The following is a 12,871-nucleotide window of genomic DNA, read 5'->3' on the forward strand; positions in this document are numbered from 1 at the left end:
ATTGCCTTCTCCCCTAATTAATTAATCGATTCTCTTTTGGTATTCTTTACTTTCTCACCCACAAGTTCATCTTCCCTATGTGCTACTCTGCGTTATTTTTTATTCGGTGTTCGATATTCATATTTAAATTTGACTATTTTAAATTTGATTGGGTAGGAATCCATTCATTGGGTACACTCACTATTAAAGATTTTTTCATATTTAGAGTTCGAACCTAAAACATCTATGTTCACTGCACTACATCCATTGGTAATAGCTTAGTATACTTTTTCTTTTGCTTTTCTTGTGTATAGAACACTTTGTTTTTTTTTTATCAAGATATTTTTAACTTGAAAATTCGGTATAATTTAATAATTTGAATTAAATTTTATATTTATATTTATATTAATATTTTTACTTAAATATCTATATATTATTCATTTTAAAACTAGTTGTCCTACTCCAAAATTCATAAATTCAATTGGTGGATTCATATATGTTTATTTTCAAAATAATTTTTTTGATAAATCTAAACTAATCTAGCTCTAAAACAATATGAAACCGAAAACAAAAAAAGTACACTTATCCTTTCCCACTATAAACTTCCATCTTTTTTTTTGTGGCTAGATAAACTTTTTTTTTTCTTATTGTCTGATAAGTGTATTGGAGCTTAACTATTTTGGATTGGCGGAGTAAAGTCCCTGTAACCCCTTATAAACCTTTTCCTCAACGTGTTGGAAGAATCTTCTTCTGCAATTCTTCCATAACATTTCATTGTCCATATCGTATTGGGTGGTTGTCCATTTCCATTTTCCAATATCTGACCGTGTCATTTGAATTCGTCTATGTTTGGTAACTTTCCCCTATTTTTTATTTTACTTTTGCAGACATATTAGGTGATTGAAGAATCAACCTGAGATGTTTGGTCTAAGGAATGACTTTAGTAACTAAATATTTTCATAAAATTAAATGCGATCCTTCATATTATTTTAGTAACAATAAGCAGTAAAATTAAATATTCTATAGTCTATCTACTATCTAGTTGGAATGTTGGCGTTCGATAATGTAGGTTGCTAGACTCTACTATGTACTCCAAGTAAAATTCTAGTATCGTTATTATTTTCTCTATCTTCATTTATGTGATATTATATTTTTTTCTCTAGTCATGAATTAACTTAAAACTTTCTATTTATCTTAATAAAATGATATTGAGAATATCACTAACTAATAAAAATGTGCTCTTTCTAACGGCTTAATCTTTTAGATGAGATGATCACACACTTCAACATGCCCAAAATCTCACCAAAAAAATTTCAAATCATAAATTTTAATGAATTATGATAGAGAGAGTAGTATTTTTGTTTGACGAAGTTTTTAATAGTATAGAGCTATGTAAAATATTAGACACTAACAAAAGGTAGCATGAGAAAAGTATATCACAAAATAGTCGGTGGGTTACACAAGTATTCTCTCTTCCTCATTGTTGGTCCCATTGAGGTTGCAAAATTCTAACAAGCCATTTGGATGGGACGAAGCATTTGTGTTATTGAATTATTTATGTCACTACCAAAACAAACCTAGCTAGCTGTCTTTAATTCAGTGATGATTTTTTTGGATAGTTTTGATATTTTCTTTTTAGGGCCCCTCCAGACAAAAAGGATATGGGAGACTGGGGACCCCACTAATAAACTTTGGTGATAATAGTACCTTTTTTCTTAAAGCTGAGTTTTGCTACTATTCACTTTTCAGCAATTTGGATACAGTGAAAATTGGTCTGAGAAAGTTCCATTTTCTAGTGTTAGAGAGAGGAGTTAGGGATGGAAATGGGGTAGGGTTAGACAAGGCAAACTCCAAATGGAGCAACGCAAGAAAACTTGATGGGGTAAAATTTTGTTAACTCCTATGTCACGTTGATTTAATAGGAAGCAAATGTGAGACGTATGTCAGTCTTCATATCGATTTAATAGGAAGGCAATGTGAGACTTATATAGTCATGGACTCTCACCTTAATAGTTAGCTTTTGAGACGTGATTTTGCCTGAATTGTATTAAAGACGGTGCAGTTATATTGAGTGGTAATTTGAAGGGAAAATAGCATAAAAAGTTGATCACCTCATAATCCCAATTATATATTTTGGCTCTCCCTACTTTAATATAAGATGTCCATCGATAAAAGTACACTCTAGAATTTGTGACAAATGTTAAAATTTGAGTGAGCATTAAAGTTTGATTGAATTTCGTTATGCCCACCATTTGAGCCATGATAGAATGTTTGAACAAATAGGGAAAAGGACACTTATAAACTGAAGTAAAGCATGAAATGGACAACATTCAATGTGGATTTGTAAAGTGAGATTTGGAAGTTGATTAGATTTGTCTTACTGGACTTGTTGATCTCTTGTTGGTGGACACTCATATTTCACTGTAGCAACTTTGAGACAATTGAAAAAAAAAAAACTTAGATACAATTATAAAGACCCGTAAATAGTGAAAAAAGAAAGTTAAGCCACCTCAAGTCCCAGAGCAAATAATTGACCATGCAAGGTTATCATAAATTAGCATCATCCTCAATTCCAACAGTCATGAAGTTCTACGATTTAGTAAAGTTAATATGTATAATCAAAGGAGGTAATATGTTTATTAATTTGGATAATTGAAAAACACTATTTGAATTGAGAGGCTATTAATGTATTGAGCTTATTAAATTCACGTGAATTCATAAATTACGAGTGAGGTTCGTCACTGACCCTGCGCCACCAGTTGATATTATGACATATTATGTGGAAAGTTGAGTGGAATAGGATAAGATTATATAGAACTCAAAACTTAATTTCCAAGGTGTCAAATGGTATTGGCTGTAGTTCTAATAATTGAATTAATGATGTAGCACTTCTTTGTATTATATATAAAACTGAACCAACTGCTACGCTATCCAACTTTTTTTTTCATCATCATCAATCATTAAAAAAAAAAATAGCTAGATAATCGTGGTAGGTTGGTTAATTATGTCCTTGTCCCTAACCATTTACCTTATCTTAATTAAGGGGTTGCAGACTTGCTGCAGTAGGAATAACCGATAAGAGGTCCGCTATTAATATTAAGTAATCATTCATCAATTTTATGTTGAGGTTTTTTTAATATAAAATCGTCTTTAATAAAAATTACTTTACTTTAGATATCACGGCACAACACAAATTTGAATTAATCTGAAGTCAAAGTGGGTGCCGGACGTTGAATTTAAAAGAATAAAGAATTAAAAATATTTTTGAACTTAATGTAAATTGTTAGTTTCGTCTCCGAACCATTGACAACCTTAAAAACATACATTTATTTGACTAACTGAACTTAAATACACTCCTGATCTGCCAAATGACAATAGCAAGTGGTCTCAAAAACTTGTAGGAGTATGAGACTCTTAATAAAAACTGAAAAACCAAGAGAAGTGTTGAAAACACCCTAAACTTGACAAGAATTTAAGAGTTTATTTCACTCATGTAGCAAGATCATGGGTGTATTTAAATTTAGTTAATCAAATAAAAAAATATTTTTAAAATTGTTAATAGTTAGAGGTGTTTTCGGTATCCTCCATTTAAAAAAAGAAAGTGAGAGGGGTCCATTATCACGAGTTCATTTTAAGGACACGACCTATTATTATTTTTTTGTATGCAATTTCTGGCCCTACTGATTTTTTTGTCAAAGCTAAAAAGGGTTTGCTATCAGATAAGCATCCTATGAATGGAGAAACTGTTTCTTTTACTTGTGGAAGGATTCTTGTGTTTTAACTTTTAAGTCACAAACATGTCACTTTCGAGCTGCTTTTTTTTTTTTCGCTAAACTTTTTCTTGTTTATCTTTAAATTATTTTCGAGTAACGATGGGTGGTGGAAATATAATAGGAAAAAATATAAGGAAAAGATAGATAAAGAGGAATTGTTTTGATTGGTCAACACTCAATTACCTATACTTTAAGTAGCACAATGTAGACCTACAATTACTAGACTACACTAAAACTCCAAATGCTAGCTAAAAATTCAAATAGCTAACCAATTAAATTATCACAATTTCGCTAATTTATTCTTTCTTGAAAAAATTGCATGAAATAACAAATTATTAATTCAAATTAAATGTTATAGTCATAGTTTATTTTAATTGTAATTCGTAGCAAACATTCCCTTTTTTTGTCATCAGATTCGATATACAATTAACCATTTTCGGTATACAATTAGTCATTTTATACATTTCGATATAAAATGTGTTTGTGTTTGTATAAAGTGAGAGAAAAGTGTATATACAAATACAAATACATATATTTTCGTCCTATACACTTATAATTATATAAATATAGATCTTATTATACAAATTACAATGTATAAATGAATTTATACAAAACTGAACAATTTGTATAAAACTAGATATTTGTAGCGAATTATACAAATCAAAAGTTCCATAGCAGAGCAATTATACAAACTATAGATATAACATACAAATATGATTTTTATGTTTGCTATATGTGAAAGTTGCTCTTTTTTCTTTGTCTCAATTTATACGATACAAATTTAAATTTAATTTCAAGAGTAAAATCTGAAAATCTTTTATCATGATTTATTTGTATGCCTTAACATTAAACATTTTAAATTGCTAATTCTTATGAATTAATAGTAATTTTTATGTAATTTCTAAATATGTAGATTATTTTTCAAAAATTTAAAGATGGTATTGTCGTAAAATACACCGTCAAAACAAAGAAGTTTGACTTTTGGATTGCCCAACTTAATTTACTTACACTAGGGGTACCAAGTATTAAATGATACTTTCAAGTTTCATGTATCCAATAAGTTGGCACACCAGGGACGGAGCACTTCTAGTTTTCTAAAATATCACTCAATGTGCATAACTGCATATGCTGAGGATTCTTCCATGAATTTTTTTCTTCTTTTTTTTCAACTGACAAATCCGTCTGAGCCAAAACTTTGGGGTCGTTTGGTTACTGATTAGAGATGAATTATTCATGTATTAAAATTAACATAACTTTATGCATTGTTTAGTTACCAAGGTGAGAACAAAAGATCTCCACATAAAATCTAGCCTACGTTGTACAATGATTGGTTGGGTTTTTTTCACCATAAAACATAACATCGCTAATACGTTATTTGGTTCATGTTTTTCTCTTCCACATAACTAATAACTAATACATGTATAAATTATGAGAGATTATGTATCATTTTATGCAAGATATACATCATATATTTACTTGCATAACTCACCAATTGGCCCCTTAGGACTAACAGCAGCCTTAGAAATTCGGAGATAAAGGGTCTATCCCTCTGCCCTTCTCCACTTAAATACCCCGCTTAGTTCACATGATGAAGAACTCGACCTAAGCCACAATTCCCTCCACCTTTATTAGTTGAACTAAGCCCTTAAGGCGTTCTCCCATGAATTTATATCTTGGAGACCAGAATCAAAAGGAAGAAGGTAGAAAACCTAATCAAGTATATGCAAGGGTTACTATTTGTGACTTGACTTGTCCCCTTTACTTCCATAGTGACTAAGAGTTGAGATCAAGGTTCAACATAACTACCACCCAAACCAAAGGCTTTTCAAGTGAAGTTCATGTCATTCCTAAGTTGTGCAGTAGAACTAAGAGTATCAAATAGACGAGAGGAGAAAATGGTAGTGATCAAATCCTTGAGCAACGTTTGCTCAACAAGTGGGCATGGTGATTGACATAGAATTTCGAAATATTTAATTTGATAAACAAATCTATCTGAATTCCTGGCAATTAAAAAAATAGACAAACTTGAAGCTATTATAACCTTGTTGAACAAAGAATTCTTGATAGTCTGATCGAAGATTTAAAAGGAGGCAAAAGCACATCCTTAACACTGAATATTAAACCAGGTTGTATGTACTCATATGAAGAACGTCTTGAGGACTTCGATCTAAAGGTTTCAAGCAAAACCCGATTCAGATGTTTGTAGTGTAGACTGCAACATAAATGTTAAATACCTGGAATAATTGGGCATTCCCCAGCATAGATGGATTGAGGCATACATGACTAAATTCCATCTGATTTTCCTATACTACAATGTTAAAGAACTACACACACTAATAAGAGTGTGCCCCTGCTTCAAATTTGGCCAATACAGAATACCCTTTACATTGATAAATACTCTGCATTCACACCCAAAGAACTGAAAAAAATGCTAAAAAATACCAAAAGGGAATTCTGCAATGCCAGTAAAAAAAAGGTGCCCAGCAACCGCCTCACTCGATGTAAAACACAATTCGCATGTTAGGTCACTTACTCTCCAGAAATATCCTTCAATACAATCTATGGAAATTTACTGAAGTCAAGAGGGATGTCTCATGCAACTAACAAGAAAAATGAAGAACCTACAAGTGCAAAAGGGTGGGAGCACGTGTATGTTTGTCAAGGCATAACACAAGCTTACGAATTTATCTACTTGGAAATATCATTGATTTGATATTCATTTCAATCAAATTCTGTAGCAGTAAAAAGCACAAATACAAAATAAGTCATCTATAAATTGGTGTATTGGACATACTGTTTGCCATTTCTTTATAAACCAGTGGATTGCAAAATGAAATGTAGCACGAGGTGGAAGTTCTCAAAGATACTTACAAGGGCCTTCAACTCAAAGGACTAAACCTTGTGCTGGTGCAGGCTTGGCTGGCTGATGCTCTGTGAACTCGGAAGCTATCGGAGACTCGGATAAATGAACCTGTGCAAAATCAGTAACCATTTTCTGTCTTTGCTCATCCTCTGTCATTCCGACTTTCTCTTTTGTCATCTGGCCTACTTCCCCTGCTGCCTTAGCAACTTTACTAAAAGCGCCTGCTACCCATGTGGTCCCGGTGAGAACATACCGGTTTTTCATAATGGCCGATCCAGTGGTACTAACTTTCTGCTCAGCTGCAGAAAATGCTGATTTTGCTTTATCAGAAACTTGGAGTTTCTGATCCACTTCTCGAACTTTGTCATTAACAATGGAAGTACCAATGCTTATCTTCTCAGTGAGACCAATTTTTTTGTCGAGAGAGGCCACTTTAGCAGTTGCAGTTGAAGTCAACTGGTGTTTCTCATCAAAAGACTTTGCTTTGCCCACAGCATCTTTACCTAAGATATAACCTTTTGCGAGCATGCTGCTAACAACGTCTTCTGCTTTCTGAAAAGCAGATTCTGAATTACCAGCACTTTTCTTTCCCGTTGGCTGCAGATCACAAATATCATATAAGAAAAGTGTTTTTTCATGTTCAAAGGACATGTATGCATATTTTTTTCTTTTTACCACTGATGCTGTAAAAGCAGTAGGAGGAAGCTGGTAAACTGGATCCAAAGTCACCGTAACAGACATATCAACTATTGTTGCACCCTGAAATAAATACAATCATATTATTGAGAACTCTTTCATTTTTCTATATTTGTAAATACTCAAGGCCTACCACAATCTACACATTGAAAGGGAAAAATGATATAGCCATTAGGAATAAAATGAGAAAAACTACAAATTTATTTCACAAGTCTTGCCATTGACTCACTTACTTGCTTCCAGCAGAGTTCACGATGTATCAGAATTTTTGAGCCCTTACAAAAGAATTTGCAGGAAAAGATTCGAAAGAAAATGAAATCAACCAGTCTGAAGAATACACTTGTTTGCATAAGAATTACATCATAACTGTTGAGACCCATTTTAAGATGACTTTTCAACATATAACCTTCAAATGTTACAGGGTAGAGGCCAGCATTGAGGATACATGACACTGTTCTGAAATACAGTACAGTGCTTTTGGCATAATTAATACCTCACTTGCATCATAATAATATAAAATCATAACTTAAAAGAGTTTATATCATCATTTTAGGGAAACTGCTAAAGCTCTCACCCAAATCTGTGGCCTAATGGTCAAGGAAGCTGGAAAAAAATTACGAGAGACAGTGTTCGATTCCCAGCAAGGGAAAAAAAAGTTGACTGATTTCTTTCAATCTGCCTAAGGCATGGTATGCAAAGATACCTGGTACCCGCCATGGCAGGAGGATGCAGCAGCAGGTATCTAGCTGAATAGTTTAGTTTACCCCGGATGACCCAGAAACCAATTTTATTATTTTTTTAAGAAAAAGACAGAAGCCAAAGGTTGCATTGATGCATTGAATACCCTGTGATCCTAGATACCTAGGAAGAGAAAGAGAACAACATGAATGGCCTTTCATTTAAACCTTCACACCCCCATGGACTCTATGCTGACCTGAAGTTAAACCTCTAGCTCAGTGTTCAGTCTATTTACCAAGTGCTAGCTCGTATTAACATTCCATTGAACACTCTAACATCTTCCCTAGAACGAAAAAGGATAGAGAAACTTTTACACATACCTAAACAAAGTTTTGGAAGTATCTGACAATTTTGTGCAGATCACCAAACTCAACAGTTTTTGATGGCGAGATAGCATAACATTAAGCGTATGAGCAATTGACATTAAGAGAAGATTTAAGTTTGTGTTTATAGAACCTAAAATGAGATTCTTCCATAATCAACATAAATCAAGAATTACTACAATTGAACACCATCTGTGATCTTCCTTATAAAACTACTGTCTCAGCCTTGCACCTCCCTCCCTTACATCAAAACTATTTAAACAGAACTACACACGATTCCAACAGCCCTAAGAAAGTTTATTTTCCCCTTTCTCCAATAACATTTATATGATAAGTTATCTTGGGAACACTAATATGGTGAGTTAGCCAAACTTACTCCTAGAGTTTTTCAAAGGGGAACCTGCAGTAAAATCGTCTGCCCTATCAATCAAACTCTCATGCTTAGATAAGCATTTAAGTGAGAACCTGGACTTCTGCAGATGAAAACCGAAAGCGACATCCCTGATGCCAGGCTATGTAGTAGCACAAATTTCAAAAATTTAAATTAGCGTAAAAATTTTAAATGACAAAAATAAAGAACTAACTAAATGAATACATACAATGGCCTCAGATAAAAAAAATTTGTCTAGCAATTGCATCGTCGATTAGCTTAAGTCATTACTTCATATCTTTATACAGTCAACATAAAATAAAATTAAAAATTAAAAAAATTAAAAAAAATATATATATTATATATATATATATATATACATGGTAAAGAAAGTTGCCAGCAAACAGCATATTAACGAGACAAAGAAGGCATGGGACCATAATGGAGGTTCGTTACTAGAAAATAACTGTTCTAGCAGTGAAAAATACCATATCAGTCTCACGCTCAAATGACAAATAGTAATTCGCCAGGACATTAATGAAGAAAATAATCATATAAATGCACATAAGAGGAAACATTGTTGCAATGGTTAATCTTCAGATTTCAGATTATCAGCTTGATGTCCCAGCCACAGATAAGCATAATGCAAAGAGTAAGGGAAACAAATTGTAAAATTTGACTGATGGGGAGAAAGATGATAACCGAAAGAAGAACTGCAGTGTCAGCTCCCTGAGAATCATTGAATGTAACATATGCTATTTGACTTCGTTCAGTATCACTACAAAGTAAGAAAAAAAATTAAAAAATTGGTGTTAATGACAAACCAAACGAATTCGCTCAAAGATAATGGTAAACAACCTCAAGAGGTAACCTTTGCATCTCAACATATTCAATATCACCAGAGAAAGAAAAGAATTCCTTGATATCACGCTCTGATGCCCCTAAGGAGACATTGCTAACTTTAACAGTTTTCACCTGCTCAGGAAAGCACACTGTCAAGAGCTTGGGAAGACAGTTTCATTTTCAACATTTCAGTTATATACATAATTCACAATAAGACATATTTGGACAACATTTGTCATCCTTTAAAACAAAATAGAAATTGCAACATGTTAAGCCAAACGATCATGCAAAGATGTGTAATAGTAATTTAAAATGAAGTTTTGGGACTATTAGGAATAAGATATGATAAGAGAGGTACTTGACTTGAAACTTATCACCAATGTTTGAGCATTAGGTTGATTGATTCTGATTCAATGAGAAGTTACACCCGTTTATTTTGATCCCTTTCCGTAAACTAATTAACATACTCGCCCAACTCCACTGCTCCTATTCAACATGTATTTTTTCGATTTTTGCTGCTTGACATTGTTAGAAATGTAATTTAGTTATAGTTTATACTCTCATATCTTCGTTTTAAATTGGACGACCACGACTTATTTGGGACCAAAGCTTAGTAGTTATTATAATACTCTTTCACACCAAGAGCAAAAGTAATTTTTCTGAACGAGTCATTTTACAAGAACGTCTTGAAATTGCAATTAAGATTATCAAATCAACTTTTATTTGATATCTCATGTATGAAAATGCCCTTGGCCTGAAAGATGTCGTACATCCACCAGTGACTTAACATTGCATATGAAGATGTTGGTCTAACTTCTTTGGTCTCCTTAAGCACAAAATTTCACATAATTGACGGCACAATTTAGGAAACTAACATGGAAGTAGCAAAGCTAGTATTATACTACGGTAACTCAAATCTGAGTTGACCACTCTTATCCCCTCCAACCTCTCCTTCCTAACACACATATGTATATATGAATATAATGTTCCTCGTATAAAAATAAAAAATAAAAAAGTGATCTGGCCTAGAAATAGTAATCAAATTATTACAGTTTGAGCCAGAATATGCACGTCACTATAATCATAACCCAAACAATTTGTTTTTGTAAAAGTTCAAATTGTTTGTGCAAGAATTATTGATTTGCATAATCCACAAAATAGAGGATTCATCAAATTACAATTATTTTTAAGCTGGCTGGCCATCAGAATTTTTTTTATATACAAGTACTGAAGTACATGAATGATACAGCCCCAAATAGAGTTGACTAAATGTAGAGGATCTAGTCGACTCCAACTAGTTTGAGATTCATACTTAGTCAACTGATGATATGATTACTATATTAATCAAATGCAGAATATGTCTATAAGCCAGAACTCCGATAGTACACAATATTTGTTCAGATGAATAAAGCATAAGACTAACATTTTCCAGGATTTTTTTTTTAACTAGTCAACTTTTCAATACTTCTATACCTATCTCAGCAAATTTGCCAACAATGTCGCTTATACTCCTTTTGATCGCTTCAACTTTGAAGATTTCAAGTGAATCAATAACAATATACGACCAACATAAATAGTTCAAAGATACCTAAAAAGCTATATTAGCTTATAATTGAAGTAATTAGATACTTCAAAACATCTCAATCTCAGAGCTCAAAGATAGTCGTAGCTGAACTTCAACAAACGCAATCAACAGAAGCAACATCCAAAACTATCAAATCAGATGAATATACAGCAGAAAATTCAGTTAAAAACTTAAAAAACAAAATCGCAACTGTAATGCTCAAAATGTAGCTTATAATTGATGTAATTAGACACTTTAAAACATCTCAATCTCAGAGCTCGAAGATTTAAGAAGACAGAAAAAATCGTAGCTGAACTTCAACAAAGGCAATCAATAGAAGCAACATTCAAAGCTGTCAAATCAGATGAATACAGCAGAAAATTCCGTTCAAAACTTGAAAAACAAAATCACAAGTGGAATACTCAAAATGTAGCTTCTACTCACCGACATCGCAGCAGTTCGATGAGAGATCGGAAAAAATCAGATGTTGAAGAGAATGAAATGCAATGGAGTAGAGAGAAGAGAGGATTTATGAGGATTTTGGAGATGGGGAAGAATTGAGGGTTGACGGAGTTTAGAGAATGGAGAGCCGGCGAGAATTAACGGCGTTGACGGTGGTGACGGGTGAACTTGTTCAACATTGACGCCACGACTGAATGCTCTTATGTAACTAATAAAGTAGAAGACAATTTGACTAGTCTCTTTATTTAATACTACTTCTCTTCTACATCACATTAATATTTTTTTCCATATTTATAATTTAATAAAAACGAATTATATTTTAATTTCTTAAATAAAAACTATTTTAAACTATCTATTTTTAACAAAAACAACGTAAAATAGGAACAACCCTCCATCCCAATTTATTGGTGGGGTTAACATTATGAGGTTCAATCAAGTTTTTTCGTGATTTAAAATGTTTATAAAAAGTAAGTTAAATTAATAATAAAAAAACTTAAAACAATTTTCTTTTAAAACAATTCAAGGGTAATAGGACTTCGTGAAATATAAATGTATAGTTAAGAATTTGATAATAGATTGAGGGGCATGACTATTTTCTCTTATTTCCACATTTTGACACACTTAAAATATTTTTAAAACGAATACATGTACAAAGTACAAGCTGCTTTTTTTAATATTGATAAAATTCCCATCTAAGGAAAATTAAAAACAAGAGATTTATATATTTTTTGTTGGAGCAAAATGTATTTAATATTAAAATGATAATGTTAATTTGCATGAGTGAGTGGTAAAAGTGGACACCATTTCTTGGTGTAAGTTATGTAATTAAGCCATATTTTATCACTTATTACCGCACTAAAGCTTAAATATTGTAATCACTGCATGATCTACCTCATATCCACTACAACCTCATTTACTAGATGAATTAATAACTACATTTATGTAAATGTTTTCTTTCAAGTTTCCAGCCAAAATCATCTTTAAATTATATCTCAATCTTAAACTACATCTTTAAAATATTTTTTTGACATAAAACATCCTCTAAATATTTAAAAGTTAACAATTTCAATCCTTTGGTTAAAATTTATCAGATTCCATAAAAATCAAGTTACCGATTCATATTTATTATTCTAAGATACACCAAAAATATTATCGTGAACTTTTTCGATAATTGAGTTTAGCATTTTGCAAAATCTTTTAATTTGACAAATTTTTAAATTTATTTTTCATGTGATTTAATATTTAAAAAAATTATCAATT

General features: G+C 32.2%; 2 protein-coding genes across 2 annotated transcripts in view; both read right to left on the reverse strand.

Moving 5' to 3' along the window:
• Positions 1-12,871, reverse strand: part of LOC125841370 (heat shock factor protein HSF8-like) — a 267,031-nt gene that overhangs the window by 223,370 nt on the left and 30,790 nt on the right. The window lies entirely within an intron of this gene.
• LOC125841377 (binding partner of ACD11 1-like) lies at positions 6,507-11,823 on the reverse strand. Its single transcript, XM_049520492.1, has 5 exons — positions 11,594-11,823; positions 9,614-9,717; positions 9,445-9,520; positions 7,291-7,374; positions 6,507-7,212 (listed from the first exon to the last, which is right to left on the reverse strand). Exons 1-5 carry the CDS (start codon positions 11,597-11,599, stop codon positions 6,637-6,639), a joined length of 846 nt encoding a protein of 281 aa, XP_049376449.1. The 5' UTR covers positions 11,600-11,823; the 3' UTR covers positions 6,507-6,636.

Source organism: Solanum stenotomum, chromosome 10 (genome assembly GCF_019186545.1).
Source record: "Solanum stenotomum isolate F172 chromosome 10, ASM1918654v1, whole genome shotgun sequence".
NCBI classification, from domain to species: Eukaryota; Viridiplantae; Streptophyta; class Magnoliopsida; order Solanales; family Solanaceae; genus Solanum; species Solanum stenotomum.